This window comes from Accipiter gentilis, chromosome 2 (genome assembly GCF_929443795.1).
Source record: "Accipiter gentilis chromosome 2, bAccGen1.1, whole genome shotgun sequence".
NCBI lineage: Eukaryota > Metazoa > Chordata > Aves > Accipitriformes > Accipitridae > Astur > Astur gentilis.
In genome coordinates this window covers 54447726-54473475 of record NC_064881.1, presented here as the reverse complement: position 1 = coordinate 54473475, position 25750 = coordinate 54447726, and the positions used below count along the sequence as shown (strand labels likewise).

The 25750-nt window shown below is 52.5% G+C and overlaps 1 protein-coding gene across 3 annotated transcripts in view; it reads left to right on the top strand.

Moving 5' to 3' along the window:
* Window positions 1-25016, top strand: part of HSF1 (heat shock transcription factor 1) — a 70176-nt gene extending 45160 nt beyond the window's left edge. The window contains exons 5-14 of one of the 3 annotated variants that reach the window (XM_049820243.1): window positions 1937-2012; window positions 2419-2480; window positions 3931-4027; window positions 7814-7950; window positions 9681-9914; window positions 13715-13801; window positions 19106-19211; window positions 19390-19455; window positions 22455-22524; window positions 23369-25016. In XM_049820243.1, the coding sequence (XP_049676200.1) occupies window positions 1937-2012; window positions 2419-2480; window positions 3931-4027; window positions 7814-7950; window positions 9681-9914; window positions 13715-13801; window positions 19106-19211; window positions 19390-19455; window positions 22455-22524; window positions 23369-23574 (1141 nt within the window). In that variant the 3' untranslated portion in view covers window positions 23575-25016. The remainder of the gene's footprint in view (window positions 1-1936; window positions 2013-2418; window positions 2481-3930; window positions 4028-7813; window positions 7951-9680; window positions 9915-13714; window positions 13802-19105; window positions 19212-19389; window positions 19456-22454; window positions 22525-23368) is intronic. The other 2 variants (XM_049820250.1, XM_049820259.1) reach the window with 2 other exon arrangements.
* Window positions 25017-25750: the final 734 nt, after the last annotated feature.

Sequence of the window (25750 nt, the reverse complement as noted above, 5' to 3'; positions counted from 1 at the left end):
AACTCTTCACCGGCATTTAATTGCCTCATAAAACAGTATGCTAAAGAAAGTATTAAAGGGGGTTTTTTTGCTGCCCTCAGATCAGTTTAACCCTTCGGGGACCCTGTGTCCAGCTGTTTCTCTCCCGCTGCCTAATGAGCAGTTACCACCTTCTTTCTTTGCCTTTCACGATACATCACTGGCTCTGATCCACCAGACCTCGACCTCTTTGCATGGCTCAGGTGTGGCACGGGCAGCGGCCGGTGCGGCGAGGACGGCTCCATCTCTGCCTCTCGCCCTTGGGATTTCGGCAGCGGGCGCAGGGCTGCGGCTCTTCCCTTTCTAACACCGGGGCCCAGCAATTTCTCGATGCGCCTTTCTGTCCCGAGGCGAATCTAGGAGCCGCGTTCAGATGGTCTGTGCCGAGGAAAGCTTGGCTAATTTACAGACCTCCCCAAATCCCCGCTGGGGCCCGGAGCAGCAATCCTCCGTGCGCGTAATTGGCAGCTGGTGCGTGGGGAGCGACGGTGCAGCTGAGATAACCGCAGCTGTACCCGCCGATACGAGGGCAGCCCCATCTCCCCAGCCAGGCACCGGCTCCCACCCCCAAGACCCCCGAAGGCTGCCCCACTGCCTTTAGGGACGCCCCACGTCTGCTGCCGAAAGCACCGACCGCTCCTCGCCACAGCCGAAACGCAGCCCCTTGGTTGGAAGCTCACCCCTTGCTGCGGGCGAGCGGAGAGCTCGGGGTGACCGTCCTCTTCGAGGGGGAAACGCTTTCTTCACTCAGGCGTTTTTGACGCGCATTGGCGAGTAATAGCCCGTTTTGAGAAAGTCGGAGTGATTTCGTCTGAGTTTTCCCTCTCTTGAGTTTTTGTCACCCACCCTTTTGCTTAATGAGGGCTCAGCTTGCCCCTTTATCGTAATCGAGTACGACCAGGGGCCTCTGGCCACCCTGTTCTGGGGAGGCTCTGCCAGGCACCATCATCCTGCTCCTCCGCCCTGAAGTCCAAGGGAAGCCGTCCAGCTTCTCCTGGATCGTCACCGCTAGTTCAAAACCCTCCGGAGGGGAAAGTCTCTGAATTAAAATCTGAAAGGGATTTTATAGCTTGAGCAGTAAAGGTCCCACAAAGCAGGGGGTGTCCCCAAAAAAGGCTTGAAATGGCTGGTGTGCTTGCAGAGTAACTCCCTGGCATTGAGGTCATATCAATGCTGCAGTCACATAAACATATAACTTAAACCCATGTCACCTGTGAGCTCGTTGGAGCTCTAGTAGCTTTAAGAATAAGAGAAAATGTTGCAGGTTTATTGCTAATTTCTCCATTGTCTTTTATGTTCACAGAACACACAAACCCGATCATTGCTGTTTTCATTTATATGCATAGAAAAGCCAAATATGGAGTTCTAGAAAGTGTGTAGAGTTTGGGAATTGCTGCTGCAGGAGGAAATCTGAGGGGTAGGTGCTGTGCAGCTCCTCGGTCCATAGGTTGTGCAGCCCGCGCTCTATCCCGACGCAGCCTAGGTCTCAGCCTGGGTGCGGAGCTTGCTCCTCCTCGGCTTTCCCCCCCCTCCGCCGTCTCTAGAGAAGCCGATTTATAACCAGCCCTGCGTGCACCTGGGCCAGATCAAGGAGATTGAGCTCGGTCACCAGGGGCCTTTCCACAAGGGCACAGTAATGGCTTGTAGCAGATGTGAACTGCTCGCTCTCTCTGGGTAAGGCTCTGTGTTACTGCCCACGTGTGAATAGCTGCTGTTTCTGGAGCTGTGCAAGCTAAAATGATGGCGAAGCAAAGTTAATGAACACAATTTCACCCGCAGCCCCAGGAGGTTGTAAATGAGCCAGTATCTGGAGATGTCGGCAAATCCCCTGCTGCAGTTTTCCGACTTGCCCTGTGCTTTATTTGCTCTGCCTGAGAGGCTGCGTTTTTTTCTCAGATGGCTTTTTCTTCTCTTGCAGCGAGAATGAGGCGTTGTGGAGGGAAGTAGCCAGCTTGAGGCAGAAGCACGCTCAGCAGCAGAAAGTTGTCAATAAGGTAAATCCTGGTCTTCCAGACGGAGGGATTGGGACGCTCTTATGTTCACGTATGCAGTGATGTAGTGACGAGGCCGGGCACTTGCGGGATCGGTGGGGTGCAGTGGCATTGGTTCTGTTTAAGGATGATTTTGATCACTGTGTTTTCTTCCTGACACCGTGAGATTCTGAAAATCCAGCGGGGAGAGGCTAAATTTGGGCCGGCAGTGTTACAATGCAGAATTCAGTTGGCTGCCGTGTAATGGTTTTACCCCAAGCCTTTGCCTTCGTGCTTAGGGTTGCAGCCAGCACTCCGCTGTGTCCCCCTGTGCCCGGCTCTGGCTCTTCTCCGAGCACAGGGACCCAGAGCTATTTCTGTCCCAAGTTCTGTGCACACCGTAACAGTTTTTTCTTTTTTTTCCTCACAGCTTATCCAGTTTTTGATTTCATTGGTGCAATCCAACCGTATTCTTGGGGTGAAGAGGAAGATGTAAGTCTGCATTTCTACATCCAGATAAAGATTCCCTGTCTGAGAGAATAAAGAGAGGATCAGCAGAGTGGGTCCCCCAGATCTCTGTCTTCTGTAGCAGCCTTGCCAGTGGGGTAGGACTGGACAGCGGTCATTGGGATCATGTGAGCCTTCCAGTACTTGCTCCAGCCAAAACCAGCTAACACTGCTATGCAACTGATAATCAAGAAGGGTTTGCCATCCAGGCCACATAAGCCCGTGCAGAACCTACTTCATAGCTAACCACTACACTACGTGAAACCGCTGCTGCGCTGTGGCAGCACGCACAGTGAGGGCTGGGGTCTTGCACTGCTAAAATAGTCTCTTGGCACTGCCATGATATTTCTGTCGTTATACCAAAAGGGAAACGTTGGACCATCCAGACCAGCCTCCTGCTGTCACAGGCTGCTGTGACACCTTCACAAAGTAATCAAGCCTGTCCTCAAATGTGCTGTGGATTATTTTGCCCCTTGCTAGTTGTACTGGATGACCATTCAGTACTTAAATGCCCTAGGCGGTTAAGAACATTTCCAGGTTAATTTGCTTTGGCCAATTAATAGTTACTTGGTTTTGTCCCAAGATTGTCCTGTAGCACAATTACTTTTCCCTCCTCAGCTTTTACAGATGGTTCTCCCGTTGTCTCTCGTGTAGGCTGAACGGGCCCCGCTCTTCCAGTCTCATCCTGTGAGATGGGCTCCTCCTCCACCTGATTTTTTACACTTGTTCACATATGAACTGGCAGATACTCTGTTGTGTGTCTGTTCCTGCCCCCACCTTGTCCTGTGTTGCCTGTCGAATTGCAAGGCTGTCCTTTTGTGTTTGAACAGTGCCCAGCAGCACCATATGGCAGACAACACCACAGCAGGCTTGATTATTATTAATGAAGATAGTGGTTTATATGGCGATAATGTCCAAGACATGCTGAAATGATTTATCTTGTAAGGAGAAAGAGTTTCTCCACAGTACTCAAGTACTTGAAAAGGGCCACAGAAGTGGTTGTGTCACAGCTGACCACAAGTAATCCATCTTTGGAGCAGTTGGCCATGGAGAAGTGAAGCCAAGCAGAGCACTGACAATACAGGCCTGCAGAAGGAGGTGACCAGGGACTATAAAGAAGTCCTCCGAGGCCTGAGGTTTTACATTTCTGCTCAATAGACTTGCAAAACGTAGCCCAGAGGCTGGTCACGGGGGCTCATTGTCTTCCTCTGTGTGGTGGGGCTGCCTGCTCCACCATACTGACACAACCACCCCCCCGTGGCCACTGGCCCCTCCAGGGCACCCAGACCTGGGGACGGTTGTGCGTTGGCCCCTCGGGTGGGTGCAAGTACCCAGTTCTGGGGTTGGGGCGGTGGGCTCTGCTGCGGAGATGTGGTGCCCGAGACCTGGTGCCAGCAGCGCGGTAACTCCTGTGGTGTTTGGGAATCTTTTGCAGCCCCCTGATGTTGAACGACAGCAGTTCAGCACATTCCATGCCGAAATACAGTCGCCAGTACTCCCTGGAGCACGTCCACGGCTCATCCCCATACGCAGTAAGTACGCCGTGCACGCCTGGCCTTGGGGAGGGGGATGAGGACACAGCTTCGTGGGGAGGGACCCGTTTTAGGCTCTTCTCCAGCTGGTCTTGCCTTTGTACAACCGTTTGCTCACAACCTCTTTGTTTGGTTTGGCAAAGTATTTTAAGGTGACAGCTGCATTCTAGCTTAGCCAACGGGGAGAGAGCTGTTAGCTGGTAATTCTCAATGATAGTTGTGATGGGGCCAAGGATTTGGCTTGCAGACCAAATGAGGAGTTATCTGAATTCCAGTGAAAGCAGAAGTGGTGCCTCCTTGCTTAGCTCACATCTGCTGACTTGGTCCATGTTTTGGTTTTGTCACAAACAAAACGCATCTGATGTCGGTCAATCCCTGCTAAACATTTGCTCATATTGCCTAATTAACATGTGGCCATGTATAATTAGCATTATTCTCTCCAAAGAAGACTGCTTTTGGTCAGGGAAGGTGTTGTGGGTGAGAGCCCGGCTGAGGCACAGGCCTGAATTAGCAAAGACCTGAGTGATCAGAGCTGAATTGTGTCCGTGGAGCTAGGGAGCGAGGTGGGAAGAGTGGAGCAAAGCCAATTGGTGCCTGTGCACAGAAAAATCCCCTTGTAAGTAAAGTTGTGTGGTATTAAAGCCTGGAGATGAGAGAGCAGGCAGTAGCTTTCGAGATGAAGGGGTTTCCTGCAAGATGTCGTCGTCAATCCATAGTCCAGAAGAAACAAGCTCATCGTTGGATGTGGATGTGGTTCAGACCTTGGCCTCATTACGGTGGGTGAATGCCAGGCAGTCATCACACTGCCTGGCTCCAGGGTGCACCTTACCCCGGTGCCTGCAGGAGCTGGCTTCACAGGACACAGTGACACAACGTTCTAGTCGGAGTCTCTGTAAATGTGTGCTCTTCAGATCGCTGCTGGTTCCCAGCGAATCCTGAGTTTTTGTCTATACTCTCCCCTCGTTTTGATGCACTTTTTGATGCGCTGCTTCCCCTAACTGTTCCACGGCCAATGAACACAAGGCGTCTCTCCCAGACTCGTTAATGCTGGCCCTGAATCCTTTTTTCAGATGAGCTACAGACTTGCTCCCAGGCCTGCACACGTTGAGTCTGCTCAGTCTCATAACCCAGCGGAGGGGAGCAGGTCCCTCATCCTGCTATTTACCTTTTGACCTGATAGATGCAAACCCTGTTGCCGTGACGCTGCACGATGCCTCAGATGCTGAGAACTGCCCATCTTCCAGCCATGCAGGTCTCAAACTGTGGGCTCTGACTTACCGTGGGAATTGGAAGACTCATCCCGTGCCCTAAGAGCTGGAAAGCCACATTCGTGGCACTCCCTGAGGGCGAGCTGGCTGGCTCAGCGCTTACAGCTGATAGGAGAGATGTGACGTGTTTGGTCACTCTTTGCTTTTAATCACCTCAGGCCTATGCTAATCCACTAAATCTTAAGTCTTGACATAGTTGTTTTCATTTTAGATGCTCTGTTTGATCTGGTTCTTACCAGTGTGTGTGTGCCCTGGGAAACTGCACCACTTAAATTCGGGGCATCTCTCTTGGTCTGCGGCACCCCTGCTTGCCTGGCATGGGAAAGCCAGCTGGTGTTCCTTGGCCAGAGCTGTTGTGTGAATCAAGGTTCTTCTTTATACCGATCCTCTGGCAATGCCGTAGTCCAGGAACAAGGCTTTACAGCTGGGAACATAGCTAAGCTTTCATATCGGCTGTCCTGTAGCAAAATAAAAGCTGTCCCCAATTCCGAGGTACAATTCTGCCCGTGCTGCTGCCGGGACGTCCTGTTCGGGACAGCGGATTCAAGCTGCTGGCTCCTGACATCGAGCCACCCTGGCGTGCCAAGGTGATCCTGATGAATTTTTTAGCAGAGAACCAAAATAGCTAAGCCCCATTAAAGAGCTCTCCTGCAGTTAGACCACCCTCTGTGGAAGCTCTCTGTTCCCATTCCAGCTCCCATCTAATCCTGTGATCTCTTTTTTAAAAGTGCCTTTATTCTTGCATGCAGCAAATACTTACACAGAACCACCGGGAGCTCTTCCAGGTATTACCGGATTGTCCCAATTATGGGAAACACAGGTGGTCGTCCTTTCTCATACTCAAGTGTTTATGATTTTCAGCTCCAAACAGAACTGAGAGATGATAGTTGGGCAATTTTTCAGAGTGACCTGCCAACAAGTACGCTGGATCCTGACACTGCCATACTCTCTGCTTTTGACAGTGAACAAAAAAATTGTCCTTTCGCCGCAAGAGTGTTAACGTGGCCTAAGACCTTAGCGGAGGTGAGGCGTGGGTAGTCCTGACCGCGACATAGCTGAGATCAATCGCGTGCCGCTCAGCAGGACTGGATCTCACATCGCAGCAGCAAAGTAGCAGCTCTCTCTGTGCTCCCAGGGATGCCGCATCTGTGTAACTCCTGCCGCATCGTCGCGCCCTTTTTTTGCTCAAGAATGCAACCTCAGACTTGCAGAAACGATGAGTAGCCCAAAAGCCACGGTCCAGAACAGGGCACAATCGTGCATGACAAGGACAGCGTGCTGTCTGCACGCTCCTCGGTTCACATGCTGCGCACAGCTGGCACTTCAGGCTTTATAAAAATTTCAGATCAGTGGCTGCCTTTTTTATTGACGTGTCGGTGAGCACAGTGCCAGGCAGAAACGCTCCCACTCGCAGGACAGGTTCCTCGCTGGGCAGGAGGCTCGTGCAGATGGAGGTGGGGATCCAAATTCTCCAGGCAAGCCTATGGGCAGAGAGTCTGCAAAGTACTTCGGCGTGTCCCTGCGCACCACCTGGCATGCAGTGAGATGGAAGTAATTTTTGGTTATTCTTTAGTATTCTTTTTAATTACGAGGGAGCTGAGGGGGCGTATCCACACTGTGGTCTTGACTGTGCTAAGCAGTGATCACGAAGGTTAACGTAGTGCTGCTGTAAGCCAAATTACAGCACGTGCAGTACAGGCAAGCATTAAAGGAGAGACAGTCAAATATTTATCTGCAGGTAAGGATGGACCATGGTTTTCTCTAGCTACCGCTCAGTGTTACCATCGCTGACTGTCTGAACGTCAGGAGGTAGCTCCGAAGGAGGAGAGTGAGCGAGACCATGGATCAGCTCAAAGCTAAGGGCAGCTGTGAGAATCTCTTACCCTGTATTCTCTGCATCCCCCGTGGTTTTCTGACTCCCGGGTGCATCTTCTGATCTGCAGTTTGCTTTGTGTCCTGGACTGACAAACGCTGGTACGCAAAGAGGAAAGGGGATTCAGGTTCACTCAAATGTCTCAATTAATTTGCTCCTTGACAAGATTGATATCAAAATGCAATCATTTCATGTGTTGTTAGAGCATAGAAATCTTTGTATTTCTTACATCCATAGGTCTCGGTCATATGAATTTCAGCTTTCATTTAAGAGTAAAAGAATGGAGTTTTAGTAGAAGGGGAAAGCTGAAAATCTGGGCTCCTAAAAGCCCAAGTGCGAGTGATGCAGAAAAAGAATCCGATTTTTTTACTTTTTAATTACCATTATTTCCAAGAAAATGAAGTTTACAGGACATAAGTCTGATTATTTTCTTTTTTAATTTTTTTTTTTTTTCCAGTAGTGCTTTGGATTGGCAGTAGTGTATTTCTAGGCATCGTGTTGAGTCCCACATTGCCTTCTCCCTTGGGTGGGTCAGGATTTTGGACTGTTCCAATGTGCCTCCTCCCACTCCATCTCCCATACACTGGACAGCATACAGTACGTGCCTAGTGCTTCACATCGCGAATGCTGTGATTGTCATTTCAGGCTTCTTCCCCAGCATATAGTGGCTCCAACCTATACTCCCCAGATTCTTCCGCCAACTCTGGTCCCATTATCTCCGACGTGACCGAGCTAGCCCAGTCCAGCCCTTCAGCATCTCCCAGCGGCAGTCTCGATGAAAGGTAGGCTGTTGCTGTCATAAAATCTGAAACTGTCTGCATAGGGAGAGTGTGTTTCCCAATGAGCTGAGTAGTCAAACACCAGTATAACGTGCCTCTTCTGTTAAGAATCCCCCGTGAGTGACAGCTGGAAAATGGTGCAGCCCTTGGTGCAGGGGATGTTCAGGGTGTTTGAAGTCAGCCCTGCTTACCTTACCAGGACTTTACAGAAAGCTGGACCTGTCCCTCCAGGATAGTCTTGTTCAGGACACTGCCACCTCAGCAGATTTTTGGTTGGTTGGTTGGTTTTGTTCAGCTTTAATTCTGTTTTCCAAACAATATTCACTCCTCTACCTGCCCTGTCTAGTGTGAACCTGTCTGCGGGCAGTCACAGTTTGGTTTCCACAAGGAAGCCATCTTTGTTGGCCTGTCCGTTCCGTCCTGTGAAATTACCGACATCCTGGGAGCAGGGTTAGCTTTGCCCTGCTGTTATAAACTCGCTGCACAGAGGAGGAGGTGCAGAAAGCAGCTTCAGTCCCAAGTAACTGAGAATAACAATGACAGCTCTATCCCAAACAGCAAGGGTGAAGAGACTGAGAATCTGTAGCCAGTGCAGGTCAGCTAGCGCCCGGCAGCAGCGTTTTCAACTCCTTCAGATGTACAGGCCCTAGCAGAGGTGAGAGCTGTCCTCAGATGCCAGAGGTAATACTCGGCCTCGTGTGCCCCTGCCTCCGCCGGTCTGCATTAGTGAAAGCCCCTCGCAGCATCCCTCGGTGTGGCGGTTCAGCCCTTGCTCCCTGCGGCCCTGCTCCCGCCAGCAGCAGCTCTTGAACTTGCTGAGCCTCCCCGGGCAAGAAGGACCCATCTTTCCTTGTGGTCTCTCGACTCCTTTTTTCTTCCTCTTCAGTAGGTTATTCCTGGCATTGGCACTTCCCCTGAGGTGCTGAATCGCCCACAAATGCCATTTACTGCCTTTAATACCCTCTGCCAGGAACACTCGCTCTTAAATATAGACCATATGTTTGCTTAATGGCCCTTTTCTCTGTCCTTTTGTAGTTGCTGTCCTTTCCAGTAGGACTAATTCCACCTCTTACACCCCCAAATCAGTGAGTTTGGGTAGTAAAATTAGGGCTGACCAAAGAAGCCATCTTCCCATCCCATAAAAATAGTACATCTGAAAGTGCCTCGGTGCTTATGTAAAAGGTCGATCCCAGGCTTTGTCTGCACAAGGGAGTCACTCCGCTGACCTTGTGGGAGCAGTTAAAACACTACAGCCTCTGCTATAGTGATGATTATGTCATGCATGTCTCAGAGGTGACTTTAAAAAAGGGTATATACACTATGCTACTTCTGTACTATTTAGACTATGTCCACATCAAAAGCTGTATTGTTTTAACTGTACTGTTAAAGAAAAATCACACCCTCCTTCCAATAACTTTGCCTGTACAGAGCTGACTGCATGGCAGGTCCTGGTCTGAGCAGCCTCACAAACCTTTAGCCACAAGAAATACACTGAGATTGCAGTAACAGCAGAAGACGTTGATGTGTCAGGGGAGCTGATTAGGATCAGAATCAGAGAAGAAATATTTAGGTACTCGTTCAACCTCATCTTTGTAGCTGGCTCCGGAGGCCTTGTATGTGAAAAGGCAACAGCAGTCACGAGGATTTTTTGTCCTATTGTGTGGAAGCAGAGCTCAGAAATCGGGAATGTGTTAGTGTGAGATTTTTACCAGTTTTCTCTTTGTTTCTCTCAGGAGTAGTCCTGTGGTCCGTATCAAAGAAGAACCCCTGAGCCCCGCCTGCAGCCCCCAGATAGAGGAGGTCAGCCCAGGGAACCCTCCTGCTGTTGAAACTGCTCTGTCCCCCTCCACGTTCATCGACTCCATCCTGCAGGAGAACGAACCCAGCACTACAACCGCTGCAGCCGGCAACAGCACCACACAGCCTCAGCCCCAGGAAAAGTGCCTCAGCGTTGCCTGCCTCGACAAGTAAGTGCTGTGCTGAGACCGGTCAAGCTCAGGTCTTGCCAGCCATCCCACCACTCTGTACCGTTAAGCTTTAAAAGATGCTAGCAACCTGGGCTTCCAGCCAACGTTGGAAGCAAATGTGGTCATTTGTCCAAGGAGCTTACCTGTGGCTCTGAGCGCAGCACTCCCTGCCAGTGCCAGGGTAGATATTTTGCTCTCCCATTCCTGTTCTGCCTGGAGCAATGAGTGTAGCCCACCACCTGAGCCCAGGCACAGAATTAAACCCCCTGCGTGGGGGACCCAGCGCTCTGCTGCAAGGGGCCACGTGGGATGCCAAAATAAGAACGGATAAAAATTACTGTGCTAAATAAGGGCTTGTTCAACCTGCCTGCTTCTCCAGTGTAGGAATTGAGTCACTGTAAGATCAGCTGTCTTTCATCTCAGGCCCAGCACATCCTCACAGTGTAAAAGCTTCTGCATTGTATTTGCAGTCCAAAGGCAGCAGACAGGCACACAGTGCAGGCAGCTTCCAGTATTGCTTGCTAGAAGCTTTAATCCCCATGGGTTTAGCTATAGGTGAGACTTGGAACCGCTGTGGGCAGCGTTTCTCCATGAGCCTGCTCTGACAGCGTGCACTATAGCACTGCCCTTGTGCTGTCCTCTGCTTTTGCCTGTCCCAGCTGCCCTCCAAATTAATAAGGGAGGAAGCTTTGCATTAAACTGTCATTTGCCCACGTAGTTCTAGTCATGGTGAAGGCATTCTTCCACTCAGCTTCTTTACTCACTAGGACACAGCTTGCATCAAACTTAAGCTGGACGCAGTGGGTGGCAGGCTGAAAGTTGATGGGTAGCGTTTTATTAGGGATCAGATATGTAGTCTTATGTCTTTGATCACCACACAGTGCTCATAGATGCAACTGCAAGTGTTGGGATGAAAAACTAGAAAGTTGTTTGTCCATATCAAACTGCCAAGAACTTCTCCTGTGACCATATTGAGATCTCAGCTACTTCTCAGATCTCGACCATTTCCCATTCTCCCTATGTTATGGGGAAAACAGAGTATCAGAATTAAGGTCTTCCCTCTCAATGCCAGGACAGACTTTCTGTCCTTAAAGTATAAAAGCAGTTTGGGCAAGACACTGTTAGTTTCAGGGTCTTGGAAAGCAGCAGAGAGCTCTTTTAGCCAGAAGGCTGCTGTGGATTCACACGCCCAAGCTGATGGTAGTGTGACATGCACACATTAGCGTGAATTCTGTGTTAGCCATCACTTTTCAGAGCTGTAGTGTCATAGCTCTATATGGAGAAGGGACAAAACCTGTAGAAGAAGCCCTCTTCCTTTAACATTACACAGTGAGTACAGAGAGAGCTGAAGGCTGCCCCACCACAGCAGGGTCTACAGCCTGTTGGCAGCGCGATGGGACAGGCTTTGCTGCCTTTACACCTCAGAGACATGCAGAGTCAGGAGATGCCTGCTAACTCCTTCCTCTTGGCCTTGGAGGAGATGTTTGTCTGTAGCTTCACCTATTTGTAGACCCGTCCAGGGCACTGCAATCCATCTCACCAGTACCAGCTGTCCTTAAAAAGAGACAGATTTTATTGTACAGCTCATCAGAAGCTGAAACTGGCCATTTAAAAGGTAATAAAAATGAAGAAAAAAAAGCTCTGCCAAGAGCATCTCTGAATTATTAAGGACTCTCACAGGCTGTGCAGAAGCAGGGAAAGGACACAGAAAACATTTGCCCCTGCCCCTGCAGAGACTGAGCTCCACGCTTCGTCTTAGAAAGCTTCTTAGAACTGTTTAAAAGAAAGGGCTCGTGCTTCCTTTTCTTTTGGTGCTCTCTTACTCGTGCAGTTTGCAAGCAACACGGTGCTTCTCTCATCTGTTTGCAGTTCCTTTAGAGGGCATTCCAGAAGGAAGGAATCTGGCCATTAAGGATTCCCCGCCATGCAGTAGTCCTGTATCCATCTCTTGGCTCCTAGCCTGTTTGCCACATGAATTTGTAAAAGAAGAGTTGCAGCATACTGTGGTCAACCCCACGGGCACACAGTGCTAGACAGAGTGTAACCATTTAACAGAAAATCTGTCCCTGCCCCAGGGAATTGGAAGGCAAAGTGTAAATAATAAAAGGAATCCTTAAAGAGGGCCAATAAGAAAGGTGGGGACAGACTTTTCAGCAGGGCCTGCAGCGATAGGACAAGGGATAATGGTTTTAACCTAAAAGAGGGGATTTTCGGACTAGATCTAAGGAAGAAATTTGTTGCGATGAGGGTGGTGAGGCACTGGACCAGGTTGCCCAGAGAGGTGGTTGATGCCCCATCCCGGAAAGTGTTCAAGGTCAGGCTGGACGGGGCTCTGGGCAACCTGGTCTAGTTGAAGATGTCCCTGCCCGTGGCAGGGGCGTCGGACTGGATGACCTCTGAAGGTCCCTTCCAACCCACACCATTCGATGATTCGATGATTCTAAACCATCCAGCAGTAGTACGTGCCCAGTGGGAAGTGGAATAACCAGAGCACGAATTGCACTGAGATACTGAACAGGCAGAAAGGATGACTTGCTAATTGAAGTGCTGGCAGTGAGCTCTTTTAAATGGGCAGCACACTGCTTGTCACGTCCCCAGGAGCGTGTCAGACCCTGCTTCAGAGTCTTCTCAGCGCCAAGGCACGCAGCCTCTCCGTGCGCCCCATCCCGTGGTCAGAGCTCACCGCTCAGTGCTTGCTCCTCAGGCTTTGGAGCCAAACAAGCCACGTGTCCCGGTGCCTGCGCTGCGTGCACCGCACCAAGGACGTGACGCTGTGCAGTGCCCTTTCTCTGAGGCTTCTGTTAAATTCCCAGGAGTTTTCTCGTTGTATTGAGATGTAGGTAATAAGGGAAGTGTTTACTGATGGTAGGTGACTTTACAGTATGTCAGGGGTGCCCAAACGCCGCTCGCTTGACCCAGGCACTGACAGCCTGCCAAGAAGTCTCAGCGATACCTGTTTTTCATCACACGAAGCATTTTTCAGTTGTTCTCAAATTTATTGGCGAAGAGCAGCCCTTAAGACTGCATGCAGTGCCTCTTTGTGAGCCACGCAGGCTGTTATTTAATCTACAAGACATCCTTTGTCCAAGGGAATTTCATTGGAACTGAGAGCTGCCTTCGTGTGACCAACAGCATTTTAGCAGCAGGTGACAGTACCAAGATTCAGGCAATAAAAGGGAGTGTTTGCATGGAAACACTTGACAGTGTTGCCCAAACATTATCCACCATCCACCTGGGGACCCTCGTGAGCCACTTTACAAGAGCCAAAGCCCACTGCATGCTGAAAAACATCGGCACCTGCATTATTAACATAATGTATATACTACATAGAGCAGCGGGCCACTGTGGGTCTGAACAAAGCGTTGTGTGCCAGTGCCTGTGTTTTCCCAGAGCTTCAGCGCCCTGTTAGAGGTGACAGCCGCTGCGGTCCCCATGTCAGTGCCACCCTACAGAAGCTAATATAAGCAGACCCACATCAGAAGGAGTTTGTCTTGCTGAGAAACTTCTAACTGAGCTTGGCTATGCTGTAACGAACCTGTGCTGTCTTCACTTGCTTTCGCAGGACTGTTTGTTTTCGTGTTTGTTTTTTGTTGTTAATAAGAATTCTGCCAGCCTGAAACTGCTTGCCTGCTTCGAAAGCGCTGCAGTGCCGTGACTGCAGTGCATTCCGCGCTGCTTAAAGTGCAGGAGCATGGTCGATTAACTGTTCTTGCCTTTGAACATAACAAACATTTCATTCCTGAAAGTGCCTGATTGTGAGTCTTTTGAATCTAGTATCCTCTTCTGTTTGTATTTTTCAGTTTGACTCGCACTTCGCAGATGTCAGAGGTCACTCGTCTTTGCCCCAGTTCTTCCTCTTCCTCACTTCATTGCAGATCACAGCAAGGGTTAGCATTTCAATAGCCGCTGTCCCCAAGCATTGCAATTCTGGGCAAGAGAGCAGGGGAACACTGCACTAAGCAGGGAGCTGTCAGTGCACTGAAGTCAGCTTTCTGAACGTTATAGGTAGTATATCAGCAAGAAAAAAGCTCGCTCTGAAAATTGGCACTGAGTGGCAGACTTCTTGGCCAACTCAACACAGCAACTAAAAAATATTAAGTGGCCAGCAGAGGCTAAACTGCTTCTCATCCTTTTAGGTGGTCTTGGCAGGGAAGGGAGGGAAGTCTGCTTTGCTGTTGTCCATGCTGTACCTGGTTTTGATGAATGGAAACTTCAGCCCTGAGAACTGCTGGTTTGGTATCTCTTGCCAGCACAAAATTCGCACACTTCAGTAACAAAAGCGGTGCATTGGAAAGCGATGGGAGCTCGGGGCTGAAATGACTTTTCTGGCGCATTTTCCGTTTTTGTGATAATGACAGAACAATGAAACTTCCCACTGCAAACCTGACTGCACACCAAGACACTGTTCTAATACAGCTTTTCCACAATAAAAAACATCCCAGGTCAGGACAAAATCCATTTAGGCCAGTATCGTGTCTCCCACAAGAGCCTAGGAAACACTGCCTGAAGTATTGCCCTTAGATACTTTAAGCTAATGTACAGAATAATGCAAAAGACCAATGTCATATGTCTTGAGCTAAAATGCGTTTCTAAATCAGTCTCTTGCCTCTGCCTCAAGGGCTGTGTCAGAGGTGGTCATTGCAGGAATCATTGCTTACAGCTCTGGTTGTTGTTTGGAGGCTGGTGGGATCTGGACCCTGCTGTCTTACGCCCCGAGCCCATTTCCCAGGTACAAACAGACAGCAACACGACGGCCTGGAGAGAGCGCAGGGTCCAGAGGACTGCTTTTTTCCCTGTATAAATGTGATAGTCGTTGCAAAGCTGCTCTGTCTTCTTGCTTTTAGAAAATGGAACATTTGAAAAGGAAAGCAATACAGGGAAGAAAAACAGCTCAGTGCATCGTCAGCGCTTCAGATTCAGAGGACTGGGGGTTGCTTGTCACCTAGAAGTGTCTAGTGCCCGGTCAGTTGTTTCTGGGAAATAGCCAGCAGCCTGTGCTTGGTAGAGTTAAGGATCAGAAGGGACGGGCAGCTCTGCTAGGGAAGGGAGCCAGGCTGGTGACGCTGTGAGCTGCTCCTTGCGAAAGAACTGACTGTGCCTGATGGAGATCTGAGAACCGTGCTCAGGAGCTCCAGGTCCTTCCCGGGAAGGACAGTCTCCTCGTGGCCGTGGATCCACGCTGGTGCTGGGCACTGGCTAGCCTTGCAGGCAGCTGCACTGCCTTAACACATGTGCAGGGGCAGCAGAAGGCAGCGCTGGAGGCATCGCAAGGGACTGGCAGATGGGAGTTCTCTCAGTCAGCATCCATATCAAAATGTGCCTTTTCCCCAATAAAAAGCTGCTGCTCCTGACTGCCAGCTCAACTGGTTCCCAGCGGAGGGAGGGGCAGGTCGCCTGCTTTCTGCTGCCTCCATCAGTCATAACAAGGATCGCACGCTCAGGACTTCCCTGGCAGTGGGTTTGGCACAGCGTGCCCTGGCTCGCTCACCCCGTGTCCAGGGCCACCGTGGCATCGGTATCAAACACATCTTTCTGCTGGGGAAGAGAGGCAGACCCACGGAGAGCAGATCTGTTGAGTAAGAAGGTGCTATTTTTACATAGCTACTTCTCAGACTGTAAAACAGCCCACACAGAGCGAGACCACACCGCGCAGGCTGACTTTCATCACTTCATCAGATGGAAACTCAGACGGCGAGGGTCTCGCGAGAGCCCGTGCTCTGCGGGGCTGCCCCCAGAGCCGGGGAAGCGGCGCTGGAGCGAGACGCGTGGCGTAGCCGGGGTTTGTTATTCTTGCGAGGTGGTTGGCAGCTGGGAAGCGGAGCGAGAGCTGGGGAGCTTGCCGCGAAGATGGGCTGAGTGTGGGGATGGATGGTTGGTGTGACGGGGAAAGCAGAGCCAGGGCGTACACTTAGGACAGGGTTATTCTTTACCTCCAGAATCTTTCCAGTCCCCCTTTCCCTGCATGTGCACGTACCTGGGGACAAGCAAAGCTCTTCTGTGTCAGCGTCACCGGTCCTATATCATCAGTCCTGTGTCCGTCGCATTTTCCAGGGGTTCTGCTCTTAGTTTGCAGGGCCTGATGTAGGTTACATGGGACACAGCAATTCGGCGGGACCCTCGTGTCGGAGCTCCCTGTGTCTTCCGTGGGCTGCAAGCGTCGGACAGGCCTTTTGCTGGAGTATCAGCTTTGAAGAGAAGGTGTTGATCTTTCAGCACTGGAGATGGTCTCCTCGCCTTCAGAGCACGGCCTGTCTTGGGGGAACGGAGCGCTCCTGGCCTCCTTCCTCAGCACGCCTGGCTCGGGCTGCTCCTTTGGGGCTTTTGGGCTTTAGGGACACAGGCACAGACCTTTCGGAGCCCTCGGCCCCTTCCATCTCCATGCCTTGTGCAGCAACCTCTCCTCTCTCCTGGAGACACTGGTTCCTCTTGCTTCAACCCACAACGCACTTGGAGAGTCACGGAAGACTGTATTTCTCCAGAGAATCACACTCTGCCTTTCTTCCCTGCTCGGTGAGCAGTTTTGGATGGCAAACCTAGCCTGGTGTTGGATGTGGCTCAGCAAAGCAGAGCAGGACCTGCGGGAAGAGTTACCGGCCAGCGGTGCTGGGAACCAAACAGCAACTACCCATTTCCAGTTCAACAGCGACAACGGCGGTTCAGGGGCCCCTTGTCTATTTCTGCAAAGAAACCGGGAGACTCGCTTCGAAGGCCTGGAGTTTGTTAGTAGTCCAATCCCAGTGTCACTTTTTGCGTGATCTGGATCATACCCCTGCTTGGACTCCATCCCCTCAGGGGTGGAAGGACCAGCTGGTCACAGGCGGGTTTTCTAACGACACCTTGGCTGGGACTGGTCCATTCCATGCTGCTGGACGTTCCTAATTGTGGGACTGCTGAAATCCATCAGAGCATTTCAGGTGCTGTGCAGTGAAGACTTTGAAAGTCATTTAAATGCACAAACTTGGATAAGTAATTTATTTGCAGTATGCTCATGGATCTTAGCTCTAAAAAAGAGTTGCAGATCTCTGCAGCTCCCGCTTGCATGCGCGGGAGAGGTAAGGCAGGAATGTGTTCATGGGCTGCGTCTGCAGCCAGCTTTCCTGTGGCCCCAAGCACAGTATTCCCAGAATGAGGATATTTGTTGTTCTGGCAGGATGCTCGTTTCTGCTGCTAGGCTTTCTGAGCTGCGATGTGACCTTGCGGCCTCTTTCCATTTTCTGCAGCAATGACAAAATAGACTTGATTTTGTAATCCTCGTGGTGCTGCTGTAGGATGAGAGAGAATGTAAAAGCTCTGGAGTGGCGAGCCGGGGAGGGACCTGGAACTGGCCGTGCTGTGGCTGAGTCCGTGTTTGCCGCACCGCGGGGACTCGGGGATGATCGGTCTCCCAAAGGGATCATCGCAGAAGCGCTCCTCTGCGGGATGCTGGTGGCAGCGGTAGCTGGGGCGGGGGGGGGGGGGGGGGGGGGGGCTGGGGAACACAACAAACTCCACAGCAGCTGCAGACCCTCCAAGAAGAGAAGTAGCTTCCTGGCGTTTTTCTAATTCCCGTGAGACTGAAAACTGCAGCGTTGCTGTTTGCCTCGTGCTTGTGCCAGTCTGCCCGTGCCTCTCTGACATCTTCAGCTGCCAGTGTTGGGTCTCCCTGTGCAGGACCTACGCTGCCGGTCCCTTGTGGGCACCTTCCAAAAAGAGCCCTTTTAGGACAGAGAACATGCTGGATTGAACATGGGGCCACACCAGAACCGATGACCGTGCAATAAACTGAACCTGCTGCTGCTAACCTTGCCAAATTCGGGGGCTTTTCAGCAGGGCCACGGGTCAAACCCCGGGCCACTAACAAATGTGACTCTTCTTCCCAAGAGTGCTCATGAGAGAGCCTTGTAGCACCATGAAGTTGAGATCATCCACTTCTCTTATTGTGAAGCATCGTGGACACAAGTGCCTCAAGCACAGTGGAACCCGAGAATAAGAGAATGTGAGGCCAGTTCCCCACTTCACCATCACCTCTGCAGCCCTCGCTGTCCTTCTGCTATCCGGCTGAGCGTTCTCTGGAGCTCAGTCTCGCAGTCCTAGGTCTACGTCAGTTAAAAGCAATCTTGGCCAGGATTGCTTGTGCTCTGCCACTCGCCTTGGTCTGCAGCATTATCCCAGGGCTCTGCAGGAGGGAACGAGCCGTGTCCTCGGACCTGGCCTGGCTTGTCTGGCTTGCAGTGCTGGCACTTCAGTGTCGTCCATCCCAGCACAGCGTCCAGTTTGCAGGTGGCTATGGAGGGAGCCCGGCTTTGACAAGATGCCAGCTTTCAGTGGCAAAGATAGCTGAGATGAATTACGCTGTTAGTCCTCATCCTGGACTTGCTGTCTGCCAGCAAGTGAGCTGGGATTTACGCGGGGGCTTGGTGCTTCTTCCCCCGTGCCCCGCCATGCAGATGTACGCTCTCTGGTGCTGCCGGGAGCCGTGCAGGGACGTGCGCAGGTCAGGATGCAGTGGGAAGGTTTGTTTCCCCAGGTACACGGAAGCAGCTCTAGTTCTCTCCATTGCTACTAGAAACTCCGTCTCCTGATGAACAAACGGAAGTTTTCCCCATTGCCAGTCCAGATGCAAAGGTTTTTTCTGGCCAGCGGCGGTCCCTTTGAAACTTTTCCCCCAAAGCAAGTTGTTGCAGGGAAGAAGGTTCGTCGCCCTGCCTTTGTCATGTGTCCGCAGCCAGGAGGTGCCAAGCAGAGGCGGTCCTTGCGTTTGGACTGAAACAAGGGTCCAAAGCTGCTTACTGTAAAGGCGCCGCTGCACCGAGCTCCCTGCCAGCCCACGGTGGTTGGTGGTTACCAAGACCCTAACCACAGAGCCCTAAATGGCTTGCAGAAATCCTGGGGTTCGTAAGAAATTCACTGTTTTCTCCTTCGTCCGGGTTGCGCTCGCCCTCGGACCTCTGGGGAGGAAGAGTCTCCAGGCTCAGGCCAGAGGACTAGGTGGAGAGGGGGAGAGAGCATCGCCGCAGCCTCGCACCGCAACCCCTGAGCTCGCCGGCAGCCGGAGCTGGCGTCTGTGCAGAGCCAGGAATCCCAGCCCCGCTCTGCTGCGCGGGTTGTAGGAGGGTTGCAGTCCTTGGGTGGATGAAGTCCCCTTAGTAGCCCAGAACCTGGGAGAGGGCTTCTCAGCATTGATCGCCTGCGCTCCTCTTTCTTTTGCCCAGGAATGAACTCAACGACCATCTGGACACCATCGATTCCAACCTGGATAACCTTCAGACGATGCTGACCACACACGGCTTCAGCGTAGACACGAGCGCGCTATTAGATGTGAGTATCTCCTCCCTCCTGCCTGTCCTTCCAGGAGCCGGGCCCCAGCTGCGTCCCGCGGTACCATGTGCGTGTGGCTTGCAGTGGCAGATGGACCACGGTAGCTTCAACCATGAATTTCCACAGCACGCCTGGGTTTGCTTTCTTTCCCTACACTAATCATTCTTTCCTTTGGCAGCTGTTTAGCCCTTCAATGACGGTTACAGACATGAACCTTCCCGACCTGGACAGCAGCCTTGCCAGTGTGAGTAGCTGTTAAAAATCCCTCCATGCACACACAGCTGCCAGAATGAAGTGTGTCCTGCTGTTCTGCAGCAGCCTCTCCGTGTGATTAAAGGAAGGCTCTGACAGGCTCTGAAGAGTGTCCAGGCCAGCCCCAGCCCGGAGGGAGGGGATGTGGGAGAGAGGAGGAACGCGGAGCCCTGCGCGGGCTGGGGGAGCCACCGAGGGGAAATAATTCAATTAGCACTGCGGCTTTCTCTGAGCAGCTCACACAGAGAGCGGGGCTACTTCATCACTCATACTCGGTTAATTAGGTGCTGAGACTTCCATCTCTCACGTGAGCTCTGCCCCCTGAACGGGGAAGTGCACTGAAGCCTGTAGAGCTGCATGTGGTTTCCATAAACCCGTCCTTCTGACTTTCCTAAATTGTCAGGAGGTTTTCTCAAGGCAAACTCCATCATGTGCTGTGTTAGTTATTTTATTTACTTGCGTATCATCAGCGCTGAACACCGTGCATGGCACTAATACAGATTCTCCTTGCAAGAGCCAGTGTTGGCTGATAAAATGATTTTTTCGTCAGATAGGGGTGTTTAGTCAAGCACAGCATTTCGTGGCTGCGTTGAGAAGGCGCTTGGAGCCAGCAGGGTGGAAGTTATGGTCAAAACTGGCGAGTCCCAGACCCTCAGAGTAGCCAGTAGCCTGATGACCGGAGTGCTCCCGGGCTGGGGCAGAGCCAGGTCCCTCTCCCGGCCCCGGTCCAGAGCAGCGCCTGCAGCCCCGGTGTTCTGCCGGCTGCGCGCACGCTCCGGCTGCAGGGCTGCGGCGCCGGCCTCGCTCTGCCCTGGGACGCGTATCGGTGTTTGCACAAAATGGAACAACTCCGCGAGAAGAGCTGAGAGGGAGACCAAGATAAACAACAGCTTGGGTGCTGCCGTGAGTGCAGGAGAGGGAGTCTGGTCCCGATCAGAGCAAGCAGGGGGTCTCCTGCTCCAGTTGATACAGTGAGCAAGAGACCCTCAGCTGGTCTCTAGCCCCTTCTCTCCCCCTCACTTCTTTTTTTTTTTTTTTTTTTTTTTTTTTTTTAATCAGAAAAAGCACAAAGGGATCTTGTGTTTTCTCCCCCCAGTGCAGAACAGGAAACATCTTGAAAGATTTTGCAAAACAGGAAAGCCCAAATTTAGTCTCTTTGCTGGGGACCTTGCAGTCCCACAGGTGATGCAACGTATGCTCCTGGGATGGCTGTGAAGACGGTGTTAATGCCGGTGTTACGGAGCAAGGGGAGCACAGACAGCACCCTGTCCCTCTCCAAAGTACATCTTTAGAGACCTTGTGGCTTTTCCCTAAGCAAAACAATTCCCACGAGCTCTTTTGGGGTACGCCTTATCCCGCCTGGGATGCAGGGTAGAATACAGAAAAGGAGTTCCCGGTTAATAATTCTGCAGCATTTCTGGTGCTTGTCTCTCGCTAGACATTTCTCTACCTTTTTGCTTCTTTCTGCTGCCCAGCGGTGTGACGCAGACACCCGATGGCTAGCCAAGTCCTTTGGATATTTGCAAGGAAAAAGGGCTGTAAGGGGAAGTGCAGAGATGCAGGGCACGGTTTTACACGTGTGCAGACAAATACCTACCCGTAAGTTGTTTAATCAAGTTTCTAACTGACTCAAGGCTCTGCTGCAGCAGCTGGGGCTGGGGCTGGCTGGGCCGGGAAAGCAGGACAAAGGATTAGCGGGATTTGGGAGAAGAACATGAGCAGTGAAGATTCAGTAATTCAGAAATGAATTACTTTGTGTCGTTGAGCTGAGAGTTACACCGTAGAAAATCTGGAAGCAGGATTTACCAAAAGAGTCTTAACTGGTGTCCTTTGAAATTCACAGCTTAGCTCTTCAGCTCAAGCAGTGGTTGGATCGAGGTCACTTGCGTATTATTTATCTCCTGTGTAATGTCGGGAGGGGTGTCTTGTTGGGCTTTGTCTTCACCCAGCCTTCACACTACAAAAACCCCCGTGCTGGCTGTAGGTTGAGCTGCAGGGTTCCTAAATTGTGGCCAGACGCTCCGTGAAGACCTGTGTGCTCACAAGCGGTCTGCTTTTACTTAGTGCCGGTTGCTAACCGGTAACAAAAAACGCTGGGTACGCGTTGAAATACTTGCTAAGGTGACTTTTCCGTGGCAGCAGTTGCTGTAATAAGTAGCCACGGGATTATTCGCTGACTGTAAATCCAGAGAGGGAAAGTGATCCCGCAGGAGTCTCTGCTCAGGCGTTGTCCTCCCCGTGGCACCGGTGGAGAATCCTGCTCGGCGATCTGGGATTAGCAGGCTCAGCGCCGTATTCCCCCAATGACGTTAGCTCTGAGGGTGGTGGGGCTTCCCCCCCGACTTTGCGGTGAGCGGAGCTTCTCGGGTGGGCAGAGCTGTTTTTCCCGCTTCCAGAGTTTTTCTCCCTGTAACACTGATGTCTCAGCCTTTCCAACCCAGTCATGCCTGTGGGACAGGGGTGTGAAACGGGATCGTGTCCTCAGCCACAGCCCCAGTCGCTCTGGCAGCTTGCCGGGACCAGCAGCTCTCAGGTGCTTTAGTAGCAATAAGACTTCCAATAAATAAAAATAAATTAAAAAACCAAAATGACTCATTACAAACATGTCCTGAAGGCTTTCCCCGGGATTTTAGATCCCGGGATGCAGAAAGGCTTCATGCTGTGATCAAAGGGAGCGTTGCAGAGCAGGACCTTTGCGTATAGAAGAGAGGATCTGCGAAACCAGGGTCGAGTACTGCCCGAACCGGTCACGTTTGCGACCTGGGAGCTGGAGCGCTCCGCACAGGCTGCGTCTGGATCTGCGCGGGGTCACCGACAACCTTGTAAACCTCTGAGGATGTCTCTCGCTGTCTTAGTGGGGCTTCGAGGCTGTAAATCACGGCTTGCTTTGCACAGTGCGTGTGTCGGGTCAGTCCCGAGGTGGGCGCAGAGAGGACCCCTGCACGTCCGACCCGTGCAATGCGCTTACTGACCCGGTCTTTCTCCCTGCAGATTCAGGATCTCCTTTCGTCCCAGGAACAGCAGAAACCTACCGAGACAGAGGCCAGCACAGCAGACACAGGTAGCGGGCAGCCGTCTTGGTGTTCAGTGACGTGGTAGCGTGAGAATTGAGGCCGTGGCAAAATCATTCCTCCTCCCCAAAAGCGTATTTGGCTGAGAGAGATGAGGCTGTTGAGCCTGGAAAAGAGAAAGCACGGAGGGGGATCTTGGCTATACATATAAATCCCTGGTGGGAGGGAATGAAGCAGAGGGAGCCAGGCTTTCCTCAGCAGTGCCCAGCGACAGGGCAAGAGGCCATGGCACAGATGGAAACACATGAAATTCCATCAGAACAGAAGGAGACGCTTTTTTTTGCTGTGAGGGTGGTCAAACGCTGGCACAGACTGCCCGGAGAGGCTGGGGAGATGTTCAGACCCGGTCCTGGGCTGCCTGCTCCAGCTGACCCTGCCTGAGCAGGGGGTTGGAGCAGACACGCTCGAGGTCCCTGCCGACCCCGGGATTTCTGTCTGCGTGGAATCGCGTGGGCCGTCACGGTGCTGCTCTCCCTTCATGGCAGCAACCCCAGCACCCAGCTGCGGGCTCTGCGTCTCGCAGCCTGGTCAGGGCCCTCTCCCTGAGTCAATGTGTCCACGGAGGCACAGAAAAGCCCCAGTCCCTCACTTCGTGTCCCAGAGAGCGGGCTGGAACCCCGCTAAGGTCAAATTCTCATTCCTTGCCGACGTGCACGAGTCCCGGTGTCTCACCGCTTGAGTGGCGAGGAGCGCTTCTTGAAAGTAGCGAGGAAGCAGTTGACGTCGGCGGTTTCAAGAGCGAAACCTCGTCACTCTCGTTCCTCTGCCCGGCGTTCGGTTCGCTGGCCCTCCTCCCGAAAGGGGCTACCCTCGTGCAAACTCTTCTCTTTGCAGGAAAGCAGCTGGTGCACTACACAGCCCAGCCCCTCTTCCTGGTGGACTCGAGTGCCGTCGACATGGGGAGCGGAGACCTGCCGATATTCTTTGAGCTGGGGGAAGGGCCGTATTTCACGGACGGAGACGAGTACTCGGAAGATCCCACCATCTCCCTCTTGTCAGGGACTGAGCAGTCCAAACCCAAGGACCCTGCGATATCCTAAGGCCCAGGGCAGGGTGAAAGAGCGGAAGAGAAAATACGCCCTAAAGGGAAATCCAGCCGTCAGCCTCCTCGCTTTGCACAGACATTGAAAGCTCTAAACACCCTCTGGTTCATGTTCGCTTCCCCCGGCACTGTGAGGATTTCATTTGTGTGTGTGCTTAATGAGGTGTTTTGAAATCTGCTTTAGATTCTAGCCACCCAGCGCTCCTCCAGTTTGGCGGACGTCGAGGCGGAGGGGGGGGCCAAGCCGCGCAAGGGCCACCCCCCCCCCCCCATCGCCCCACCGCCGCCGTCGTCGCCGCGTGATCGTCGCCCGACCTGCCGCGGAGGCTCGGACGGGCACCGCCGCGGCTCCGGTGAGCGGGCAGGAGAGCCCGCTTCGCCGCAGAACAGACAGCCGCTACGCGACGCTTGCGTTTTTGTTTCGTGCCCCTGCCGAGGGCGGCAGCCGTGCCCCCGGTGAGACACCGGCGGCGGCAGCGGTGGTGGTGGTGGTGGTGGTGGTGATGGCGGTGGGGGGGGCACGGCCGTGGGGTGCTCCTCCCGGCCGGGAAGCGGGACGCTCGCCGGGTGTACAGACGGGGTAGCTTTTCTGAGGAAGGGAGTTCCCCCTCCACCCCCTGTCCCCTTCCCTCCTCGCCCCCGGAGAGGCGGATGCGATGGTTTTTAAAAGAGAAATAAAAGTTTGCCGATCTGGCGCCGGTGGGTTGGATCCCGTTGTGGTCTCTGCCTTGCGGTCTGATCCCCCGAGGGTCTCCGTGTGCGTGTGGGCCCCGGGGCGCCCCCATGCCCAGCTTTATCTTCTCTTCTTATTTTCTCTTGCTCTGTGTGTTTCTTTTCATTTGTTTCTTTGGTTTTGTTTTCCTTTTGCTTAGCAGTAAAAATTTGTACATTTACACTTCAGATTGTTAATAGTAAAAACTGTATTTTGAATTTTTACATGAGAGAAGAAGAACCCACTTCTATCTATATATATATAAATATCTCTCTATATATATACATACAAATATATATAAAACAAATGGTCTGTCACCTGGTGGCTTTTCTATGGTTGAAAGCTTTATTTTTGTCATCTTTTCGGGAAGCGGATGGGATAAAGGCCCAGGAATTGCCCTTCATGCCCCTGGATGCCCTGTGCTGTGGGGCGAGGATCCCAGGTGCCGGTGCCTGCTCCAGCATCGGCCATGCGGGAGCCGGAGGTGTTACCACGCTTCTCCCGTGGCAGCCAACAAGGTGTGTGTGTGTGTGTTTGAATCCCGTGCTGTGGCTCCCTTGCCTAAATCCTGGGCTGGGCTCCGGGACTGAGTTTTCCAGGATGTTTCAGAGGAGGAGATGGCAGCGGGGCCCGCGCTGACGCGCCGGAGGTGTGGTGGACGCCGTGCACACCTTTAGGGGTGCTTTTTTTTTTGTTAAAAAGAACAATAAAAAAAATCTTGGTTGTTACGTTCAGAGCGTTTGAACCTCCCTCCGTCCTGCTCTCCTCCGCTCTGGGCCGGTCACACGTGCTGCTTGGTCACCCCAAAGTCACGGAGACCTCTCGGTGTTGGGGTTCAGCCGTCTCTGCCACCTGGGCTCCGTCTTCGAGGTCCGAGAGCCGGTCTAGCTGAGATCCATCACGGGTTGCTGCCCTTCCCGATGAGATGGGAAGCCGTGCCGGGCCGTGACCTTGTCCGAACCGCAGCGCCTCGCACCGGGAGCTCGATGGGGGGACGCTGGCCGGGGTCCCACCAGTGTCCCGCACGCCCTGAAATGCTCCATCGGGGACCTGGTGTGGGTGGTCCGGAGCCCCAAGCACAGCTTGTAGGCAAAGTCCCTGTCGTCCCTTGTCGCAAGGCACCAAAACAGATTTGGGGACGAGTTGTCCCTCAGACCCTGCTGCTTCTCCGGGTCTCATCCAGGGAGGGGGACACAATGACGTGTGACGGGGCCAGCGTATCTCAATGCACCATCGCGTCTGCTTTAGCCGGGTTACTTGTCGGTGCCGTCGAGCATCTCCCGTCCCCATCAACGTGCTGCCTGCCCCGGTGCTCGCGGCGACCGGCTCTGCCGTTACCTTCTGAGCTGGGGGGCAGGGACGTCCCCGCACCGTGGCATCAGTCCCATGGAGCGGGGGACAGTTGGCGTCCGACCCCTTCTCCGGCTCAGCCCGGCCCTGCCTTGGCCCGCTCAGAGGTGTT